The 24,830-nt window shown below is 37.4% G+C and overlaps 1 protein-coding gene across 1 annotated transcript in view; it reads right to left on the bottom strand.

Annotated features, from left to right (window-relative positions):
- LOC134531916 (neuroligin-2-like) overlaps positions 1–24,830 on the bottom strand; it is a 403,682-nt gene that overhangs the window by 10,717 nt on the left and 368,135 nt on the right. The window contains exon 6 of the mRNA XM_063367957.1: positions 22,234–22,491. Within this exon, the coding sequence (XP_063224027.1) occupies positions 22,234–22,491 (258 nt within the window). The remainder of the gene's footprint in view (positions 1–22,233; positions 22,492–24,830) is intronic.

The following is a 24,830-nucleotide window of genomic DNA, read 5'->3' as shown; positions in this document are numbered from 1 at the left end:
AATTAATGTGTTTTAATGATGCAAATACACATATAATACGAAACATGAACACGCAATTTAACATAGAATTCTTAAAATAATCCCGACCGTGATAAATATAAGTACTACTTTTCTGGACACGAAACACACGTACTTTCCGCACCCACCGATAGAATTCTCTGCCGGAGCAGCTACGTCACCTATTGAATCATTCGATTTTCATTGCCAAATGTTAAACTATGTAATAAAACGGCTTCGATAAAAGCGAAAAAGACTTGAAATACAAAATCCCGGCTTTCGACACGATTTTCGACAAGTAATTTGATTAAAATACTGCCCATCTTGTTAAATTTCACCAAAAAATTAATAAAACTTTTACCTTTGTCATTGTGAACTTTGGAATAGATACCAGCACCGTTATTACACATTTCTGTCGCATTACTTCCATCGCATTCACGAAATTAATCCCAAAAAATGCCGTATCCTGAGATCTAAGATGTTACACATCAAAACACTTTTCATAGTGTATTAGTGTATTAATATTTTACAGTTTATTGGAATGATGAAAAAAGTCAGGTTTTCGGGTTACACATTCTCAAGCATATTTGGTGGCAGTTAAGAATCCTCAGTACCAGACACTGACTAAAGATAGACAGAGTCACGTGCTCAGACTGCATATTAATTTGGGACTCCAAACACTGAAATGCCTATTTACCAAAAGAACTGTCGAAGAAATGCCATAGTAAGAGACCCTGTAATTTCACGAATTGGCATCATGATAAAATTCAAAGCCTTATATTTGTGTAGCAGACACTAGACCGAAAGTCATTTTACCGAAATTTCGGAGGAACGACTTTCGGTCTAGTGATTTTCACCCTACTGCCGTTTCCCAGCTCTACCAACGTTTGCTTTCCAATTGGCTGATTTCTTAGCGCGAACCTTTTTGCTTTCATTAATTGGCACTACCTGATTCGCTTATTTTACTCCTAGCTGGCCAACGTTAGTTCACGGTCGCATATGGGCGTGTCAGAATAACTGCGGTCCAACCATGAACACTGTGCGAGAGTACAAAGGTTTTCATTCTAGCTTGTGACCAAATGAATTCGCGAAACTTCCGTGCCTGCAGAAATAACCGGCGCATTTTTTTTTTGAATTTATAAAATCCTATCGCACTTAGCACTTATGTATTTCAAATTGATTATGCGTTCTATGCTTCTTTAGTATAATTACTTTTACGTTATACGTAAAATTTCTACCTTATATTAAATTATTTCAACAAAAATGTGTTGTCTGTTGGAGTGGCATTTGTAAAAATAACAGCTCATGACCTTTTTCAGGTCACCTAAATTTGACAGCTGTGTTGGCAAATCGTAAGCAAAATGTGGGACATTTTGCGGAGAAGGAAATACAAATACGGTAAGGAATCAGTAACATAAATGTCTGTAATAAAAACCCGAAACAGTAGTTTATATAAGATAAAATTTTGCATGTTACCAAAAACACATCAGATGACTGTAACGGTATTATCTATATACGCCAATTTTTTTATATTTTATACAAGTGGTCTGAAATTTCGCATCTATGTACAAAGAAATTTCAACTGATTCAGGTCCGTACATGGAAAATATTTTCAAATTGGTGTTATATCCGTTAGTAATGAGTGTAATACGTAGGCCAAAACAAAATTTAAAAAAAATCATCCATCTGTTAGATTATTTCAGCTCCACGAAAAAATATCCAAATGGATCTTGATGAAATTTAGCTTGATGATGAAATATGTAATAAAGTAAAATAGGCGAATTTTCCATCTCGATAATTTCAATGGTTTCCAAACAATGCGCACCTTTCTTTTCGTGTGCATCGCTCTAACACTATTTCACTTAACTGCTAAGAAATAAACTTAATTTACATAACGTATTAATTTTGACTAATTGAATAACATCGTTACTTTGTATGCTAATTCAATTTCTAGTAAAAATAATTGTTTTAATTTAAATTTTTATATATTCTTAAATGAAAAATATAAACTAAAATTATGACAAAAATAATATAACCATATAAGTAAATGTTACACCTTATACTCCATGTATGTACTACAATAATAACCAAATGATTCATTAATGTTTTCACAGAGTCTGAGATGACATTAGGAAATTTAGGAAAATTTAACACGTGACTTAGCAATATATTTTATAATATATTCCTGGATATGAAATATATTTACAATAATAGGCTGTAGGAATCTATGATCTTCAATGTTGATATATAAATAAATAATTAATTATATATTGTAGGTGAAGTAGGCCCTCGTTTACGTTGCACAATGTCAAAATGATTGCGATAGCAAGAAAAGAGGAAGTTCCAATTACTATTGCCACGATTATTTCGCGAATTAATTGGTAAACAAAGTAAACTTGAAGTACGCTAACATCTGCTTTACGTTGATGATTGGACTAGAGCTCACTTGACCATGAGTCAGATAAAAACCACGGGAAGAAGTGGTTACTCAATAATGTGTAACACTCCAAAGAATATGGCCTTGTTATCCTAAAGAGTATTAAAGATATATATATATATACACACACACACAATATATATTCTAGTCTGGAGTTAAATAATTGCGCAAAGATGAATCAACTCTCAAAGAAAAAAGTCAAAGTTGCACTAAAATTTCACTGGAATAGTAATTATGATCGTGATGACTTATAACATAAGGCTCACTATGCATTTTAAAGGGTAACGTGGAAATAGACCTTACTAAATGACGGAATGCATTCATGGGTTATCGAGAAAAAAAAAAAAACAATAAAGACCACGTTAACATTCGCCATATTTCCCAATTGGAAAAATACGTAAAGAATCGAATCCAGATGGCCTCGAAGAGCGGAAGACGTCGGCAAACAATCGACCCAACAATCGCACTGCGAGGAAGGTTACCCGATCGATACTACTAACAAGGTAACCAGCGCGAGGTTCAACTTTGCGCCTGCCAACGCCCAGTTAGGCTGCCATCCCAGCTCGTGTGCACCGGAGGTGTGCTGTTTGCATACCAAATATTTTGCAGGCGCTATGTACGGGTGGGCTTACGTCACAAGCCCACGCCAATTATTTAAAAAAAAAAAAAAAAAAAAAAAAAAAAAATCTCACCAATGTCACCAAGATTTCTGAAAATAAAAACTAATATTTATTTTAGATGTTAAAAAGTTTTCGTGTCATTTCAGCGCTGACTCCGAGATAGAAAATAAAACACAGGGAGAATTGAAACGGAATTATAACACACAACTATTACCTTTGCCCTCTACAGCGAAAACAAATAAAAAGGATAACACTTTTTTTATGCACATAAACAATTAAAATAACAGGGCTTTCAGAATTTTATATTTATCTGGCCATTATTTCGCTTCAAAAATAAGTCTTTGGGCTTGATATTATGACAAACTTACAATTTGTTTACCCACTATTATGTAAAATATTTAAAGTTTATGTTGAAAATACAATTTGTTTATAGTTTGGTCGTAAATATATGAAGTACTGATACTACGATACCTGATGTGAACACTAATGGTTTTTATTGTGAAAATGTTCATGATCAGATGCACATGCGTTACAAAATTTGGAAATTTTTGTGGAAGAATATTTCAATTACTTAATATGGCCGTGTAAGAAAATGGAAACTTGTGTAAATAGTTTTACATATTTGCGCAGTTACAAAAAGGTTTTTCAGGAGAAAATAACACAAAAGCAAACGTGCGTTGTTTTAAGTACACCGTACATAAAAGAAAAAATTAAAAAAGAAAAAAAAATTAAAAAGAAAAAAAATTGCCAAAAACAAAAAAAAAAATTATGCTAATTTTAAAAGAGATAATGATTTTTTTAATTGTAAAGTATTTAATTGATTCAAATTTGTTAAATATTAAAAATCACAATAAAAATTAAAATACATTTACATATGTATGTTACCAGTGATAAACTGAACCCTACTTAAATTTAATCATCATTTAGAATTATTCAGCCAACGATGTATTTATATTTTTTGTTATTTGAAACTGAAAAGTTTTATGATTTCAAGATGAATAGCTATACAATTATTGTAAAGATATCTGAGAAATGGTTTTATGAATTAGAGGAATAGTAAAAAATTAATTTTATGTTCATGACGTGTAGGAATATTAAGAGCCACTATTTAGCTAATGTTTACTTATATGCATACAATTTATTTCAGCTACAATGTACCTATCATTTTTAATATCGTAAACTCTTAAAGTTTCAAACAGAATAAACGGTGTGCCAAACATCTCTCTTAGGAGTGTATCTAATGCAGTTCCCATGCGAGAAAAATTCGCACACACCCACACTAACACATGTTTTGCCCCAGAGGTTGCAGTTATGGCCTCGTCAATACGTGATCAACCCTGAAGCTAAACGCGCTGTTTTTTTTCCAAACATTATGGCCATATTTTAGTCATAAATTTTTATTAATTGTACTATGTATCAGGACTTTCTTAGTCTACAAACGTTGACAGAACTCAATATTGCACCTCGAAATTGATTCTCTTTTTCGTTAAATTTCTCCTTGAAAATTTTATTAATATAAACTTTATTATTTGTTTAATGTACGAGGAATTTACCAATAACGTAATAACCAACAACATATCTGGTTTTCTGCAAGAGGTATAGCTTTGAAACTTATGTTTTACTAGATCTTGCTTTGCTGGTGAAATGTTGAGAATCTTTATGACAGATTGCTGGGCATGCTTAACAATTATTTATTGAATAATGCATTGAGCCATTTAATCTCAAAATATCTTCGATAGTGCCTAATGAACACAAGCACTACGTTGCAAGTAGCAAGACGTTTTTGACAACTTTAATGAGTGCACACACATTTTGCCATAGTGACAGAAATCTCTCAGATGGATTTTTATAGGCATGGAACGATATTTAGCTTATATACTGTAGGTGATGGAACGCACTGAAAAACAAGTGATACATTGAGAAATATTACAACGAAGACAACACTTCAATGAAGAAAATATTATTCAGAAATATAAATCAGCTAAATAAAAATGGCTTTATGCTAAAAGTCTCAAACTCACTAGGTGAAGTAGACTTCAATTACCTATATTTGTAAAAACAAAAAGACTGAAAGATATGTTGTAGAATATTTAATTACAATTTTTTATTACGTGAAAACTCATATCGAAAACTTATGTTGAAAAAATCACCATGAGAATAAGCTGCCGAGGCATTTGCTCAGATGAAATGATCACATTACATTAAACAAATTTTTCAAGTGCATAAAACAGATTGTGGGACTTTTGTCTGTTAAAAAAGCTGGCTCACGTTTGAAAAATTTTTCACCTACGTGTTGTGAATGTGCGATTTCTTAAAACAGGATATTTCAGGAGGAAATTAATAACAAGGCATTATTAAAATCAAAGAAGGAAGGAGCACGAAAATAGTGTAACTTATTCTGAACACACCGTCGGAAGCAAGGATCGTTTAAGTATGTCACAAATCTACGTAAGATAAATTATATTATTATGCTGTACGTTAATACCATAAATTCTAACCCAAAATTCATGGCATATATATATATTTTTTTTTTTGCGGGCTAACTTACAGCAGTAGAAAATCTGTATTGCTGTCACCGAAACCGGATTTTTTTTTCTTGGGAGAGGGGTAGGAAAACAAAATCATAAATACAAAAATATATTTCAAATACTTGTATTAAAAATTAAAAGCAATTAATTTTAATATTGAACCAAACACACTGACACATGTGCCTTCATAAGTGGCCGTAGTCGATGCGGCTTTTCACACAGTTGTAATTGCAGGTGTTGTAACAGCTCACCGTGCATCGCACACAATGCCCCACTGATAGTTTGCAAATATTTTCCCGAATTCGGAAGAAAGATGGGTTATATATCCCCCTATACCTCCCTTGCGTCGGCGACTGGTTGTTACCACTGTTTATTAACTATTAAGGTAAAGTTTATTTTAAAATATTAAACACCCCTCCCACATGACAATACTATTTTATAAAACACAGCTGTTAATAGCCCATGATTAAATAGTTAAATAAAACCTTCGAACTTCACCTTTCAAAAAAAAAAAAAAAAATACATAGTCCAAAATTCACCTGACTCCGGAGATAACCGGATAGCAAAGCAATATTTTTTTTTGCCGTGTGATTGTACAATCTCTTAAGACATATTTATGTGAAACGTGGACAGTAACAAAATCCAATTTGAAATGTTGTACGTGCAATACATTTGTTTTATACAAGTGACCTTTTAATAGCCAGCCATCCGTGAAATAACTCAGAAGTTCTTCCAAACGTTTCAGCCATTCAAAATATCGCGGATTACTTCGTTTGAATGTGGTTTTTACGAAAATTGCTAAAACAATGACATATAATGGTAACAAAACATTTTGGGCACAGAATAAGAGACATAACTACAAGCTTTAACCACACTCCTGTGCGAGAAAATATATCAAACGGTACCCAAATAGCCGTAGGGGAAACAGCCGCGCTGAAAGATGGATGGAAGGGATAAATCGAGCGGATATATTCTCGATACCGAGAACTGCGGTCGTTTGGAGTAAACCTGGTGAGTTAACGAATGGCAACGGGAGAAAAATGTAATGTTTGAAACCGCGCGTGTATTGCAGGCGATAACAGACAGTAGCAGCAAGGTAACGACTGAAAGTTTGTAATAGTTTGATGGACATTTTATTTATTGATGTGTAAACATCTTAGCTCTCGGTATACGGCATCTGGTAGGAGTAATGAATGAGACAGGAGTTGAAAGAACGGAAATGTGTTACCACGATGCTGCGTTTGCATCGAAGTCTCATAAAGAGACCTGAAAAATTTGCGCATTCATTTCACGATAGGCTAAAATCCAAAAAGGTTGCAATTTTCCTGCTTCGGTGATTGTGCCACAGTATATCTGAAGGACTTTGGGCCAATGAAAAAATGTAAACAAAAGAAGTAACGAATCACGAGCATTCCAGTTAACAGGTGCTGCGATTCAGTAACGAATGAGCAGATGCAATTCGCCCGAGTGCCTAGAGGACCTGTAAGTAGGGACACCTGTATTTCGCGATTTCATTTCATTTCAAGGTATTTCACAAAACACTGTAGCTTTTTCTAAGAGTCATATGGCAAATTGTGAGGATGCAGCAGTACGGTGACCACATTCTCATTGGCCCCGTTAAGAGCGGGACGACACCTCTCACCGACCTCAGCCAATAAGCACAGGAGGAAAGCTACAGTATTTTGTGAAATACCTTGACACGAAATGTATTCGTGAAATACATGTGTCCCTACCTATAGGTCACTGAAATCGCGAATTTTTTCGGTCTCTACTCATAACTCTAGAAAAGATGGCGGAACCGCGTGATTTTTCTGTATCTATATATACTTATATATACACACACATATATATATATACACACACACACACACACATATATATATATATAACTTTTTCCCTACAGCTATTGGGAAAGTACTTTTTATTGTTTTCGTGAGTCGCGATTAATTAATTATTTATAATTATTGCGTGTTGAAGTGTTTTAGCTCGTTTGTTGTGTATATTACCTGCATTTAAACATAAGTCCTCCGTTTATTATATTTTTTCACGTGTACATTTAATTTTAATTTTTGACTCTGATATGAATTTGCAAGTACCTATTACTTAATTCTTACTTCCGAAACTACTCGAAGCGCATCAGATGCACCGACTTGAGAAAAATTCTAGGGGGAAAAATAAAAACAAAATTTAGCCTAACCTAACCTGAGTTGAGATGGGTTGGGTTCGGTTAGATTAGGTTATTACCAACTTGTTGAACAGAACTTTGGTTAGGTTTTAAAAAATGGGAAAATGTGTACAGTTTTTTTTCCCTAAAATGAATACTTTTAGATTTTTAAATTTATTTGCGACATGAGATCACGTGAATTTGCTCGTGGTTATAAGTTTACACATCACTGGCCAGTAGAGAAAGACTTACTATATATTTTTTTTTTACTTTCTTACCCCTTCGCTGTCGGTTGTCATGCCAGAGTGTAACTGGGTTCGCAGAAGGTAAAACATATAAACCGCCGTCACCTGGGGATCTGCAAGGGAGGAATGGAGTTGAGCATCCCCACACATAATGACGCAGCACGTGATTATTCAACCACCCGGGATGAGCCCCGCGAGGTAAATAATCCAGAAAAGGAAAAAAAAAAAAATAGACGGGAGCTGGATATACTGCATTTGACGCGCCGGCGAAAATTTCCCGGACAGATGAAAACAACAACCTCATCAGCATCACACTGCCGTCGTAGAAATTTCTCGCGGTTGTGTGAGGAAGTGCGGGGGGGGGGGGGGGGTTTGGGACGAGGCTGTGAGAAGACATGTGCGGTGGCAGGAGGGGTAATGGTAACGTCATTCACACCTCTTCCCACACACACACACACACACACACTTGTACACTCCCCTCCAACTGCAAAGCGCTGATAACACTACGGCCGACACATCCCACCTCCCCCCCCCGGGCCCACAATTATACAAAACTGCCGCTTCGCTGTCTGCGACAGACATCGGTGCGCATCCGGGCTTAAACACTGCCATCTCTCTCTCTCTCTCTCTCGCTCTCTCCTCTTCATCGCACGTAGCTTCCTCCGACACTCCTCTCTGTCTGCTGTTTACTCGCACTTCACTCGCTTCTAACCCGGCCCCCTTTCCCCCGAACCTTTCAGCAACAGAATTCTGACTGCAGCTACACTTTCTCTCTCCCTCTTGTCTCTGCCATTTCCACAGTTCCGGCGTTTAAAGAAGACAAAAACAGAGGCGAGTTCTTCTGTCTGGGACTCCGCTGTGCGGACAAAGCGAAGCCAGCTATGGGTGATGTCTGATGTCCACCAAGAATTAGGATGGAAAAAAAGACCTTGATAGTAAACCATTCTTGACGTATAGTTTCTTTTAAACGTGTAAAAAAAATAAATATTCAGCTTAAACACCATTAAAGGACATATATATTTTTTTCTTCTGGTATTTTACACATATAACATGCGTATATACATATGTTCCCCGTTACAGACCTGGTTTGTATTTCCAAGATGTAATATTAAAAATATGTAGTAAAATAGTGCTGAACATGATTATCCAAATGAATGATTTCGATTGGTTTATAAATAAACGTCGCATGAGTCTTTTCAGTTTAGTATCCTGACAACGTAATTAATAGAGACCGGATAAAATGTGGACTCATTTCTCAATAAGATAAAAAGTTATTCCTTGTGTTGATAATACTATTTGTCCACAGCTTATCTGGAAGACTCTGGGCCAATGAAAAAGACCTTCAACCAGAAAAGTATCGAACCACAGGTTACGTTCCCAAGTCGGCAGCCAATGAACAATTAACACTTTATCGAGTATGCATGTGACAGTGGAGTCTATCCTGGAGGTCACTGAAATCGCGAATTTGTCCAATACCCACTAATGAACTAGAAATACTTTGCTATAGCCTTAAACACTCATATGTTCTCAATTAAATACGTAAGTTATTGTTTCGAGTACGTTGGGATTTAGTGGTGGTCTAGAGTGATAACGCAATTTCGACAATGAATAATCTGCGATCAACTAGAAAGAGTGGACTAAGGCGTATATTAGGGAGAAATATGACTTAAATCACTTTGTATGCGAGTATCACGAAGCTAACTTGATACGAAATAAGTAGGGGCATGCATATTTCGCGAAAGGATTCCGAGACCAGTAGAAAGTTAAAACACTGTAGCATAATCTGTGTTTCGTGATTGGGTGAGTTTTTTTCCGAGTTATGTCGATCGTTTCATAACCAATCGCAGCAATTCAGTGCGGAAACAAACGCTTCCTGAGTGGTTCGGTCAAATATGGCAACGACTTCTCTCGCAGACGGCTGCCAATCACAGTTAGAAACCGCTAATGCGGGTACACTTTTTTTGCAGTCTATTAAGCGTACCGATTTTTTTGCGAAAATTGTCTGCCCCTAGAAATAAGCCCTTGCTGGGCAGTTAGGCTCAGAGACCTTGTGTATAATAATCTGGCTCATAAACTATCAGTGTCTGATTATGGAAAATAACTTACGGCTTTAGCTTCCGCGAAAAGATTCCGCGACTTACTGAAAATTAAAACACTGTAGCATCGCCTGTGTTTCGTGATTGGGTGAGATTCTTTCAAGTACATGTTGAGTGTTACAACTCCAATCACAGTTACTCAATGTAGAAGCAAATACACCCTGAATGCTCGGTCAAAAAACCTAACGACTTCTCTCGCCAATTGCAAGGAAGAAAGCGCTGATGCGGATATACCCAGTTGCAATCTAACAGGAGTTTAGATATTGCGCGAAAACTGTCTGCCCAAACTTATGGCTAAGGGTCACTGGAACAATTTCATTCCTAATCTATTTTATAAACCATCAATTTTGTTCATAGCAACAACATTTACAAAAAAAAATCCTTAAACATGTATCACAAAGCCAGCGCCTAACAGTGCATCTCAAGTAAACTATGGCATTGCAATAACCCTAAGCATTGATAAATAAAATTTGTAATAAAAATGTGATTAGTCTAAATTTTTCGTTAGAGTTTTCTATCCCACGTTATGGTTTATTCGAAAACGTGTTCGAACCACTAACGCCGTTCATTAATAGCAATAGGTTATTAATTGATCAGACAAAAAATACGCCTTATTTATTGCCCTTCGCAAAACACGCCACAACATCGTCAATGAAAAAGGGGAAGTGCACAGATATTTTGTAAGTTTTAATTCATGTAAATCACGATACTTCGCAATGAAGAGCACGGTTGTTGTTGTTGTTGTTGTTGTTGTTGTTGTTGAACTCGGGGACCGGATTCACGGCCTGTTGTGGTGTTCCCCACTGTCGTGCCGGTACTGAGAATAACGAGTCTCCTCAGGGCAAGGACGGGTAAACTCGCTGATGATTGGGGAACCCGTTGCTGGCGATCAAACCCTCACTTGGTCCATCCTGGGAACTAGAAGGAAGGTGTCCCGTTGTACGTCAATTATTCAGCACGGCATTCCACGTAGATGCAGGCTTTCTCCGTCACCGCCGGCCTGGTCGGCTCGACTTGCAGTTAAGGCCCTTGCCCACTCTGGCACACACAAGGTGTGTAGGGCTTCGGAAGAAACCACGCCTTTTGAAAACTGCTCAACATATCCCATTGGTAGAGACCTGCAAAATTCGCGGATTCATTTCGTGATATGCTACAATTCAAATAATTATACCTTAGCGCTGCTTCTGCAATTGGTTCACTGTTAATCTGGAGTAATTAGGGCCAATTAGAGACCCTCGCTAAAATAAGTGTCGAATCACAGACACTCGGTCGAGACGACTCACAAGTCAGCAGCCAATGAACAGGTGGCATTTGTCCGAGTGTGTAGAGTGTAGTAGAGTCTATCCTGGAGGTCATTGAATCCGCGAATTTTGCAGGTCTCTACCCATTGGGGTCTGTTTGCGGAATGCATTTAAGAATACGCTGAGGGATGTTGGGTAGCTCTTTTTCCTTGTTTCGTTTTCGAGCTGTATTTTTAGAAGAGTAAAAAAATGGCTAAAACCTGCGTTCTCAGAATAATTTCTAGTCACGAAACACCTGCTAAAAATTCTTGAAAGCACCCTACAATGTATTGTTTACCACTCAAATCTCATAGTTGTCTTAGGCACGACGAGAAGACTGCGCTCCAGATCAGAGCCCAACAACGCGCTAGAAGCACCAGCGAGAGACGCGCCTATCCATCCCGCCTCACCAGACGCGTGTACACGCCTTATCACCGTCTTCACCGCGATGATTCTCCGTGCTTCGCTTGTCGCGCTCGTGCGCTTCACGCCGCCAGAGCGCTCTGGTGTCTTATTGGTGACGCCAAGGATGGCGAGCTGCTTATCCACAGCTTCTCTGTCCGTACATTTGATACAATGTTGCAGGAGATTGGCAGACGAGCCAAACGCTAGACAGATTTTTTTAAATGTTGTACCTTCACCATCGTAATGCGGAAGTCAACAATATACCATCGCGTTATCATCATGCAACAAGCCTGTTCTCATCACGCGTATGTTACATTCGAAAAAAAAATTACATACTCTTCGTCTGAGTTAAAATTTAAATACGTAAATAAATGTGGAGATTTTTTTTATTTTATTCACTCATGTAATTTTAATATACTAACGAATATAGCTTCGTAAAAAATTTTACTGTTTACTATATTTATTCACATATGAATATTTGATTTACAAAAAAAAAAACCAAACAAAAATGAGTGCCCAGTTCAATAAATTACTTTGACGTTCGGACTAATGTGCTTGTTCGACGAGAGACATTATAATGAAACGCACGCCCCATTTTCGTGTCCGTTGCACTCCAATCAGTTCAGCTTGTTAATTAAGTTTTCGGTAGATGCTTTCATTACGCGTTAATTTACTGAACTCGTATTTTTTTTCTCATCCACGGACCACAAATCGATTCGCGTCTGCCGAGCCCCCACGTTGAGCGAACCGCCGTCGAGTTCATGGTCGTCCTCGTGAGCGCGCGTGATTGACCAGCCAATTAATGGCATTACCGCAGACAATGCAGTTAACGACAAATAATCGCGGATGTTCCAATCACTGGCCAAGTAATTACTTTAAGTGGCGCGGTTCTCACTTGTTGGGACGTGAAATTATTATGATGCACCAAGAAGCCATTAAACGTTTTGTTGTATATAATTTTTCAAGACTGCTTTTTATGAACCAACATATATATTTTTTAAAATCTAAAGTAGAATTTACCTTTCATGAAATTAAAAATTTAGGATTTAAGTTGTAACACTGAGCAATGGATAATGTTTAGTTGAAATGATTTCTAAAACCACTCCAAAATATTTTGGTGTTGTAAAATGATTTTGTTTTGAAAGTATTATTGGGAGTGTCCACATGTCAGAAAAATGCATGGGTAACGAAAGGAGCTCCACCTCATTATTATTAAGATTAATTCATTTTACGAGGTCAACAAGAAATTGCACTTGATGTAAGCTTTTGGACATACGCCATTGCTAAGCACTTTTTCTGTAGAAGAAAACTAAAAAACTAAAAATTACCCAAAAGACAAAAAACACAAACTAAGCAAATTGCTGTTGTCAACAGGATATAAACACCACATAATATTCCATAACAGGAATATAGTCAACAAATAAAGAAAAACAAAGAAAAATGAACTAAGAGAACGAAAAAACCCCCACGAATGATGACAGTACAAAAATATTGAACCCAAAAAAATTCAGCACAACAGTTGGAACGAGACAAAAACACGACAAAACGAAAAGACAAAACAAATACAATAGTATTCCAAAACAGAAGAGAACGAAAAAAACAGCCATTTTTTTGCTTAATTTGTGTTTTTTTGTCTTTTGCGTATTTTTTAGTTTTTTAGTTTTCATCTACAGTAAAAGTGCTTAGCAATGGCGTATGTCCAAAAGCTTACATCAAGTCATGCACTCCCATTGCACAAATCTTTCAAAGATAATAACAAGAAATTTGTTTGGTTAAAAATGATCAAGATTCTTAGCGTTCTATCTTAAATACTTTTTCAATCATCTGCAATATAAAATGTCAGCTCCAACTTCAAATATGTATACCGGGCTTGGGAAGCATTTTATGTCAAATATTTTGTCGTAATAAATCTGCAGCTGAAATTTCGTTATAATTCTGACTTCCGCTTGGTTTGCTACGGCTGTTTCACACGTAGGGCAGGCCAATATTTGAGATAATAACTAATTTACAGTATAGAGCATGATTCAATATCTTTCAATCTTTAAATTATTGTCAAAACTAGTTTCACCGAAATAACATTAGATATATGTTCTTAATTTGTAAGTAGGTACCGGCGAAATAAGCAATAGTTCCCGGTAAAAGTTAGTGACTAAATAAACTTGTATGGAATAAAGTTGACTTCATCTGTCTATTAACTGCTACCACTGGCCAAGATGCGCGTGATATTTGCCTTCATGATTTTTGTAACTTTACAATCAGCTCCTCCTCCAAGTAGGCGTCAAATTATCCGTAAACTAATGATTAGAGAACGGAAAAATTTACGATTTCAATGACCTATAGGATGGACTCCATGATCCTCTATGCACTCGGGCGAATTGCATCTGCTCATTGGATACTGACTCGCAGCACCTGTTAACTGGGATGCTCGTGATTCGATACTTCTTTTGTTTACATTTACAAGTCCTTCAGATATACTGTGGCCCAATCACCGAAGCAGCAAAAAAGCAAATTTTTGGATTCTAGCCTATCGTGAAATGACTGCGCGAATTTTTCAGGTCTCTAATAATGATAAAGTAAATTCAAGTGTCAAATTATTTGCAGTCAAGCCAATCGCCATCTGATAACGAAAATAATGCTGGCCCATAGTTCGACAGACCAAACAATCAAGAAACCGCATTTCTTCGCCGTGTTAGTGAATGACGAATAAATCCGTTTCAAAATACCATTTTTTAAAATGGTTTCGAACACAAACACTATCATTAAAAATGTTGAGAATATTAGAAAGCCCTAGTCACAGATATCTCGGAGATTTCTATTTGTATTTTTAGTTATTTATTTTAATTTTTATATGACACCAAATAGTCGTATTTCTTAGCTTGGTTATATTTTTTTGCTCTATTATAGTCGTGCAGTAATATTGAATACTTAAAAAACTGGGGAAAAAAATTGTGGGTACAACAATCCAGGGTGCACTGCATGGTTCTGTGAAAACTCAGAGTAAATGTTACCTGCACATTGGCTGCTAAATAATGAGACGTCTAAACTGTATTTAATTTTATGGTTTCTCATTGGCATACAGACTTCTGAATGAATTGAAGGCCAATGACAGAAGCAGCACAAAGGGAAAACGGTTTGAATCCCAAGCTATCGCGAAATGATTGAGAAGTTTTCCTGTCCGTATCTATAAACACTTAAAACTTGTAGAAAATTTGAATTCGTAAACTTTATCACATACTAATAATTGAAAATAAGCCTAAATGTATTATAAGAAAAATTAAATTACTGTATTTTTCCAGGGACACTAATGTAAACATTTCAGTTTTAATGTATGGTTTTTTGAAGGCCTTTATGGCAGTTTTTTGGGAATGTACACGGTGCCAAATTTATTGAGAAAATATAATATATATTTTTTACTGATACCCAAAACTGATTGTTGACGTACTCAAATTACATATTTATAACATTACGTTATGTCATTTTGTGGTCTTTTAGAAAAAAAATTGTAATGACTAAAGACCCAGAAATTGGTCTAGCGTCAGGGTAGAATACAAAGTCATATGTTTTCTCAACTTATGTTTGCTTTCCCATTGGTTGATTTCGTAGCGAAAAATGTTTATCCTCGTTAATTGGCACTACCTGTTTAGCTTACTTCTCTGCTAGTTAGGCATCGTTGGCTCACAGTCGTAGAGGGGCGTGTCCAAACAACTGACGGGCCAATAATGAACACAAAGCGAGAGTGTGAAGGTTTGCTTTCTAACTTGCGACTACACGAATGCGCGAAATTTCCGCATCTCTAATCATTACGGAATCATTAGCAGGCTGGATGTTCTCAAACAACGTCACGGCAGTCTTCAAACTGATTGATCGGCGTGGAAGGTTGTTGGGCGTTAACATCCTATCAAAATCACGTCACCGATAAAAGTAAGCAAAAGAAGAAAAAGTCGATGGAGGAAAGACTCGATGGGTGGTCCGCTTTAAAAGGCTCGCCTACCCGGACCGACAAAACCGCGACCAGATCTTACCCAACCACAGAAAAAAAAATGCAACAAAGATTTAACACACAGCTGATCTGGATATCTTTGCGAAAATAAAACATGCATGTTAATACTCATTGGTAGAGACCTGCAAAATTCGCGGATTCAATGACCTCCAGGATAGACTCTACTACACTCTACACACTCGGACAAATGCCACCTGTTCATTGGCTGCTGACTTGTGAGTCGTCTCGACCGAGTGTCTGTGATTCGACACTTATTTTAGCGAGGGTCTCTAATTGGCCCTAATTACTCCAGATTAACAGTGAACCAATTGCAGAAGCAGCGCTAAGGTATAATTATTTGAATTGTAGCATATCACGAAATGAATCCGCGAATTTTGCAGGTCTCTACTCATTGGTAAATAACAAGGCTACATCCTTTGGCAGGTTACACAATTTCTCGACGAATGCTTGTCAGGAGCACTATAGTCCAATAATCACAAGTGAAGCAGATGTCTATGTGCTATAAGTAGAGACTGGAAAAATTCGCGAGTTCAATGACCTTCAGGATAGACTTCACTATCCTCTGCCTACTTGAGCAAACGGCGCCTGTTTATTGGGTGCGGAATTTTGAGGCGTCTCAAGTGGGTAACTTGTGATTGGATACTTCTTTGACTGATGGTCTCTAATTGGCCAAGAGTCCTACATATTAACAGTGAACCAAAAGCAGAAGCAGCACAACGGTATAATTATTTGAATTTTAGCATATCACAAAATGAACCCGCGAATTTTTCCGGTCGCTAGCTATAAGTGAACTTTGCTACCAAAATATCCGCGAAATGATGGTGGTTCTAATGATCGTCTACCGGATAAAAGCGGGTGTGTAAATAAGCCCGATAAAAATGTGAGCCAATATGATTATCAGCTAGTTATACCAGATGGACGCTCCAGTTGATAATTACTGCTCGTAACCCGGGTCAAGAGTGGAGTCGGATTATGCTGGTCTCCCGCATTCTCGCTCTGATGCAGCTCATTAGAATCCGTCGAAGACTGAGGCTCGTCTAATTAGCCAACCGGTCTTCATCCTCTTGTTAGTGCACACTAATTAACGCACGTAATCAAGATCATTTGACCAACATAGCTACTCACCTTGTTATCAGTAGTAGTGACGAGACCAGATTTGGAGGATAGGTGAAAAAAAAAACTGGGAAAAAATAGTTAATGTTCAATTTTCAGTTAATATTCATAAATGATATACGAGTATATACCTGCTAAATTGATTTATTATTTGGAATGCATACCCCTATACGCCGTAGGTAGTTTTGACAAGCCCAGAAGGATAATAACTCGATAACAAAATTACAAAATCCATATAACCCAAACACATGCAGTGCGGCTAGAAGGTATAAGTAGCACCGGTCAATGGAAAATAGACACCGACCTTTTAGTGTGCAAGTGTATGGAGATCATTGTACCAGAAAAGGACGAACATTTTGAAGGTTTCTTGATATAAGTTAATTTATTTACATACTGTCTTACCCGTAGTTTGCGCGTTAGACAACGGTTACGATTTACGGCATTATTATGGAATCAACAGTGGAGTAAGTTAATATTTAACGTCTACACCGCAACACCCCTAAAAAAGAACTGCTACCTGTTTGAAATAATGTAATATTATTTTGTAAGGAAACAAACCAAACTGAAAAAAAATTAAATAACATTTTAAATTAGTTAAATTAATTACTATATGGAAATATAAGAAATAATTTTAACATTCCGGATGTCCTTTAGCCAATATTTTTATGTCCAACATCGATAAATATAGCATTTTTGACATAATATAATGTTCATAATAAATATCATCACGGTAAAAATAATATTCAGTCATTTTAAAATAACGACAAAATGAAGTGGAATTGGTGGTGCACTTTGACAACGAGAACCTAATTTTAAACGAGACTATTGAAGTGATAGAACGGCTAATCAAACAAAAAAAACTGAATTATAGATAAAAAAAATTTCAGCTGATTTACGGTATTGTCATGCACAGCACCTTATCATTACAGTGTGCTTTAAAGTATTGATTAAAACAAGTTTCGTCTAAAACTCTTAACATCTGCATCAAGGGGCAGGTATAGAATCAGAAAGGTGCCAATTAGTTTCAACAGTTCTTGGACCATAATGATTTTTTAATGGTTTAATTTTAAAAAAATTGACTTCTTGAAGCACAACACTTAATTTAATGGCATGCCTAAAGTAAATAGTGATTGGTTGCTACATATATTTTTCCCTGTGAAGTCATTGGCGTTTAAAATTGAATTCATTTTTGGGAATGACTTCAACTGAATAAATATTGTCACAAGACACTATTTCATGGTTTTCAAAAACCTTTTAATGTGTGTTCTTTGCCTTAACGAAATAAAATTTGCAGAATTAAACGTTATGAAAACTGTATGAAAATAAAAAACCAGTTGAAATCAAAATTACGTATTTGTATCTCTTTTCATTTTATAGTTATTATTTAAAACACATCGCAGACAAGAAGTCAACTAGGAAAAAAAATTGTTTTAAGTGATAAGATATTTATACTTGGCTTTGATTGTAGCAACTACACAGATTAGAATTTTAGGAAAGCTATAAATCACAAAAAGAAAATCTAAAACTTTATTAAGTATACAAGTGCAGTAAATATTAATAAGTAGATTTATAAAATATATACATACATGCGATATTGAGAATTTTTTAAAAAATAAACTACAGTAAATGAATACTGAGCCAATGTATGGGGGGGGGGGTTAAGATAAGTCATCTTTTCGAGTGCTTATTATTCTTTGAGTTAATTATGCAAACCACCCGCCTCTCCATTCAGGCAGATAAGTTCGAAGGCCCGACAGTGGAGGCGTTAATAGGTAGCAAATTAAATTTCTCCGCGGCGTGGAAGAGTTCTTACTGGTTCGGCAGAAGACTGAGAAGTTCGTCTTTACGCCACTAGATGGGACTCGAGTCCTGGAGCGATTAAAGCCATTGTTCTGTCGCTTGCGGCTGGAGTTCCGGTTTCTAAGTGGTAATTTCGCTTCTGCTACAAAGTTCAGTTTTACGTTGCAAGGTTGAACAAAACGTGAAAGTTGGTAAAAGTAACTTTTTATTTATATATACATATATATCCGTCATTAAGTTGAATACAATGGTTCACGTTAGTTGACATAAGTTTTATACACTTATAATTACACATCGAATCATAAATGTTAATAAACGATACCGTATTAAAAAAACATTAAATATAAAAATAATGTAAAATGTAAAAACGCATATTCACGCACAAATACTTATAGGAAAGTCGTCTGTGATTTTCAAAAATTTCCGAGAAAAGAATAGGTATTTTGAACCCAAGCCAAGGGGAGGTGCATAATTTTAAGGGGAAAAATATATCTCTGTATGTATGCAATGAGGTTACCCAATAACTCAAGATATCCTAACGGTATTTAGACGAAACTCTACCTAATTATCACCTTAAAACACACACAATAAAAATACACAGGAGACATTGGTACCGAAAATTATCTTAAATACATTATAATTGATTTTGTTTGTTTGAATTATATTTTAATTTGTATCATATAAATAAAATTATATAAAAATACCGAAACATTTTAGGGATGGCTGATAAGTACAAAGTAAGACAATACATTAACTTGATGATGTGCATCAACTCTAAGATAAAGGACAATAAAAACACGAAAATTTATGTGTAAATATGTGTGTAGAAGAAGACACACTACTTTGAAAGTAATAAAAATTATGTGTTTTAAACTCTTTTAAAGTTTTTAAACATTGTCATAATAACTGCAGTGTAACTACATATATTAAAATTAATATATAATTATTGAAGTATATAATTTTTTTATATTTTAGCGGGTTTAACCTTAGTCAGTTGACTTGAATTGGTCTATAATGACTAGAGACCGGAAAAATTCGCGGATTCGTTTCGCGATACGCTAAAATTAAAATATATCTACCTTTAAGCTGCTTTTGTTATTGGTTCACTGTTCATCTGGACGACTCTGGGCCAATAGGAAATACTCAACCAAAGTAGTATCGTATCACAAGCAAACTAGTTGAGACGACTCGCAAGTCAGCAGCCAATGAACAGGCGCTATTTTCCCGAATATACTGAGGACTGTGTAGTCTATCCTGAAGGTCATTGAAACCGCGAATTTTTCCAGTCTCTAATAATGAAACACTTGAATCAGGCTTCCTTTTCATCTGAAAGTCCCAGACATAAAATAATTTATAATTTTTCACCCTTGTACGGATGAGGCTGTCAAAACGATCACTTAAATTTATTTCTTTTCAAAAGAAATAGTGTAGAGTTTTGTTCATAATTTGTGCCAGTGATTTTTCTATCTACCTCTATGGTAAAACAGCTTAGTCTGTGTTCGTGATTGGTTGATTACTGTCGGCACATTAATCATGTAGCCTTTCGGTATGGAAGCAAACGCGTCCTGATTGGCCCAACCAAATAAGGCAGTAGCTTCGCTTGCACACGGCCGCCAATCAAAAAAGCAGAACTTGCTTGCGCAGACATACCGTATTGCAATAGGTATATCGAGTGATCAGAATTTTTCGCAAAAATATCACTGCCACTGTTAATCATTTATTTCAGGTTATCAGTCATTTACAGAATGCAAGAAAGTACTACTGAATCGATTTTTTAAAACAAAATAATATTCTATTGAAAAGTTTATATAACTTAATTTTGTTGCCAATACTGTTAAAATATTTGCAAATTTTGATAAAAAATTGAATTAAAAAAGTACATATTTTAAGTTGCATTTTCTTTTAAACTGAAACGTTACAGTTTCGTTATCCTTTAGATCTTCCCGAAGGCAGATTAAAGAAAATGGAACTTTGGCAGCTAATAATAGGAAGTAAATGCATAGTATAGATAATATTTAGAGACCCGTGAATTTCGCGGATTCATTACGTGTTATGCTAAAATTCAAATAATTATACCTTAGTGCTGCTTCTGTCTTGGTTCTCTGTTAATCTGGAGGACTGAGGGCCAATTAGAGACCCTCACTCATAGAAATGTCGAATCACAGGCCACCCAGTCGAGACGACTCACAAGTCAACAGCCAATGAACAGTTGGCATTTGCCCGAGTGTGTAGAGGATACTGGAGTATATCCTGGAGGTCATTGAATCCGCGAAATTCACGGGTCTCTAATAATATTTAGAGTTAAATGAATACTATGTTGTTTGAGCTCATAGGTGTCAAACCTGCTCAATGAGCCCGCCTACCTGTAGATCAAAAAATCCCTTGAATTAAGGTTTTACATAAAATACTTTCACACTCATTTCAGTTACCTTTCATGACATCACTTTAAAAGAAAAATCACCTTCGTCAGTGCAGAGAAGAACATCGCTACACCAGGAACACTGCGAAACATTTATCCCAGGCTCGTGTTTCTGAAGGTTTTATCACAGTTTTAATGTTTGACCGTTAGTAACACAAAACTGAGATACTTCTTTTTAAAACTATGTAGCGCCGTTAGCCTGTTCACGTTGCGCAAGAGGTTCCTTATTTTAAAGCGATGTCGTGAAACGTGGTTGAATGGCGTGCGAAACACTGTGTAAGTGCAAGACTGGATTCCAAGGTGGGCGGGGAGACAGAGTTACTTGCGGGGGAATCCACATTTATCTTTGAAACATACCTACCACTTAGAACAGTCATACCTTAGGATTCTTGAAGAATTCCACGTAACATAGAACTTTCATAACTTAGAAAAAAATGACTTTAGAAATATCGAAAACTTAGAAACACACAATTTGGAACTGTCATAACATAGAAACACATTATGCTGAAACTCACAACTTAAAACTGTCATAATTGGAATTGTTAGAATTCTTGAAACTTCTGCATAACTTGGAGACATTCAACTTAGACCTGTCATAACCTAGAAACACTATACCACATGGCTTAGAACAGTCATACCCAGGGCCGGATTTAGAAGTCTGGAGGCCTCGGGGCAACAGAGGAGCGGAGGCCCCCTGGCCCCAAATTATTTTCCAAATAAAATGAACAATTTTTCAGTCGAGTTTTCCATTAAATAATTTATTGTGAAATCAAGTAGATTCTCTTAGTATTTAAAAAACAGACATAAATATAATCGGATACAAGTATTATATGAAATTAAATTTTAGTGTTAATGAACGGAACCCTCCATTTGTGGAGGCCCCGGTTGCTCTCCCCTAAATCCGGCCCTGAACTCATACCTTAGAATTCTTGAAGAATTCCACATAACATACAACTTTCATAACTTAGAAAATAATGACTTTAGAACTATCGAAAAATTAGAAATACACAATTTAGGAACTGTCATAACTTAGAAACACACAACTTAAAACTGTCATGATTGTTTGAAACATGTGCACAAGGTGGAAACCCGGAGCTCAGAGCCGGCACGCAGAGCCGGCATGCGGTACCTGCGGGTAGTCGCCGTACTTGGTCTGGTACTCGAAGACGTAGAGGTAGGGGCGGCGGCGGGGGGCGGCGGCGTGAAGGTCGGCGGTGCGCACGACGGGCGCCACCACCTGGGCGTCACCCAGCGCCTCCATGGTCTCGTCGCGCACCGCCACCGGGTGCTGCACGGGCCGCTCCCAGTCCGTGTACTCGTTCACCACCGTCGCCAGGATCTCCGCCTGGTGGTAGCGGTAGGCCTGCTGCACGTAGGCGCGCAGCACCTTCCGCCCAAACAACAACGTCCGTGCGCCAGTGTCCCTCCTCCACATCGCCTCCCAACACCTCCTCCACATTACCACCCAACACCTCCTCCACATTATCACCCAACACCTACTCCACATCACCACCCAACATCTCCTCCACATTACCACCCAACACATCCTCCACATTACCACCCAACACCTCCTCCACATTACCACCCAACACCTCCTCCACATTACCACACAAAACCTCCTCCACATTACCACCCAACACCTTCTCCACATTACCACCCAACACCTCCTCCACATTACCACCCGACACCTCCTCCACATTACCACCCAACATCTCCTCCACATTGCCACTCAACACCTCCTCCACATCGCCACCCAACACCTCCTCCTCATCGCCACCCAACAACTCCTCCACATTACCACCCAACATCTCCTCCACATTTCCACCCAACACCTCCTCCACATCGCCACCCAACACCTCCTCCACATCGCCACCCAACACCTCCTCCACATTACCACCCAACACCTCCTCCACATTACCACCCAACATCTCCTCCACATTGCCACTCAACACCTCCTCCACATTACCTCCCAACACCTCCTCCACATTACCACCCAACACCTCCTCCACATTACCACCCAACACCTCCTCCACATTACCACCCAAAACCTCCTCCACATTACCACCCAACACCTCCTCCACATTACCACCCAACACCTCCTCCACATTACCTCCCAACAACTCCTCCACATTACCACCCAACACCTCCTCCACATCGCCATCGAACACCTCCACATCACCACCGATGTATCTCCTCCACATTCCCAACAACACATGGCTAGAGACCTGCAAAATTCGCGGTTCCGATGGCCTTCAGGATAGACTGCACATACCCCTGTACACTCGGGCAAATAACGCAAGTTCATTGGCTGCCGACTTGTAAGTCGTCTCAGCTGGTTTGTCTGTGATTCGATCCTTCTTTGGTCGAGGTTTTATAACTGGTTGAGATTCGTCCAGATTAACAGTAAGCCAATAGCAAAATTATCTAAGAGATATATGTGTGTTGAATTCTAGCCTATCACCGAAATAATCCGCGAATTTTACAGGTCGCTACACATGGCTAACGTCAGAACGACTGCCGCATGATCATATATTTAAATGTATGTTTTGATACAATAGAAAAGATAATCGAATAAACCCCGAACATCTCCTCCACATTCCCAACAACACATGGCTAGGGACCGGAAAAATTCGCGGGTTCAATGACCTCCAGGATGAATTCCATAGTTCTGCGTGCACTAGGTCAAATGCCACCCGCTCATTGGCTGCTGTCTTGTGAGACTTCCCAACGTAGCAGCCTGTGATTCGATAAAGCTTTGGTCGTGTGTTTCTCATTGGCCCAGCGTCATCCAGGTGGGTTGTGAGCCAATAGCAGGGGCAGCACTGAGGTGTAACTATTTGTATTTTAGCCTATTCGCGAATTTTTCCGTTCTCTACACATGGCTAACGTCAGAACGACTGCAGCATGATCATAAATTTAAATCTACGTTTTGATACTATGGAAAATATAATCGAATATTCAAACTATTCGACTTTATTTTATTGCATAATGTTTATTTACGTGCTCTGTTAAATCTACCTCTCTACTATTGGAGGTACTGGGACAACACAAAGCACAAATATGCCCGTGTAAGAATTCCGAACCCAGCATTACCGCGAGCACTATTTTTGAAGTGATGCATTTTTTTTTCATGTAAAATGTGCAGATTTACAAATATTTTGTAATTTTAACGTGAATATTTCTGTTACATTTACAAAAAAAGTTAAATTGTACGTAAGCGACTGTGTATAACGATGAAAATAATGTTTCGTACTTGTTAACCACCATCAGTCGTTGTCAAAACTCCTTTTTCCGCAATATTTCTGGTGTTGCAATACGACGACGCTGACTTAGAAAAACACTTCAACTACAATAGGTACAGCATGCAGTTTCCTGACGATACATTTATTTCATAAACCCTTCCCCACAAAGTACACAATTAAAACAAGTCGCTTGGTCGGGCCTATGGCTTGGTTTCAGGAACTACCTAAGCAAAAAACGTAAACCTGCAAGAACGCAGCACCCACGTGACACTGAAAAACTTTGGCCGTTCGTAAAATAGGGCATCTTACATATTCAGAATGCGAGACGGAAGAAAAACGTTTCTTTAAATTAAAGCCACTAAACACACCATATATTTAGTAAAGAAAATTGAAAATGTAAAAAAAAAAAAGATCTTTTTGGTTATCGGAACTCCTCACATGATAACTGGAGCATAAATAAAACTGAAAGTTGACTCACCCTGTG

The sequence above is a fragment of the Bacillus rossius genome, chromosome 5 (assembly GCF_032445375.1).
Source record: "Bacillus rossius redtenbacheri isolate Brsri chromosome 5, Brsri_v3, whole genome shotgun sequence".
Classification (NCBI taxonomy): domain Eukaryota; kingdom Metazoa; phylum Arthropoda; class Insecta; order Phasmatodea; family Bacillidae; genus Bacillus; species Bacillus rossius.
The sequence above is the reverse complement of the archived record's forward strand: the minus strand, read 5'-3'. Positions and strand labels throughout refer to the sequence as shown.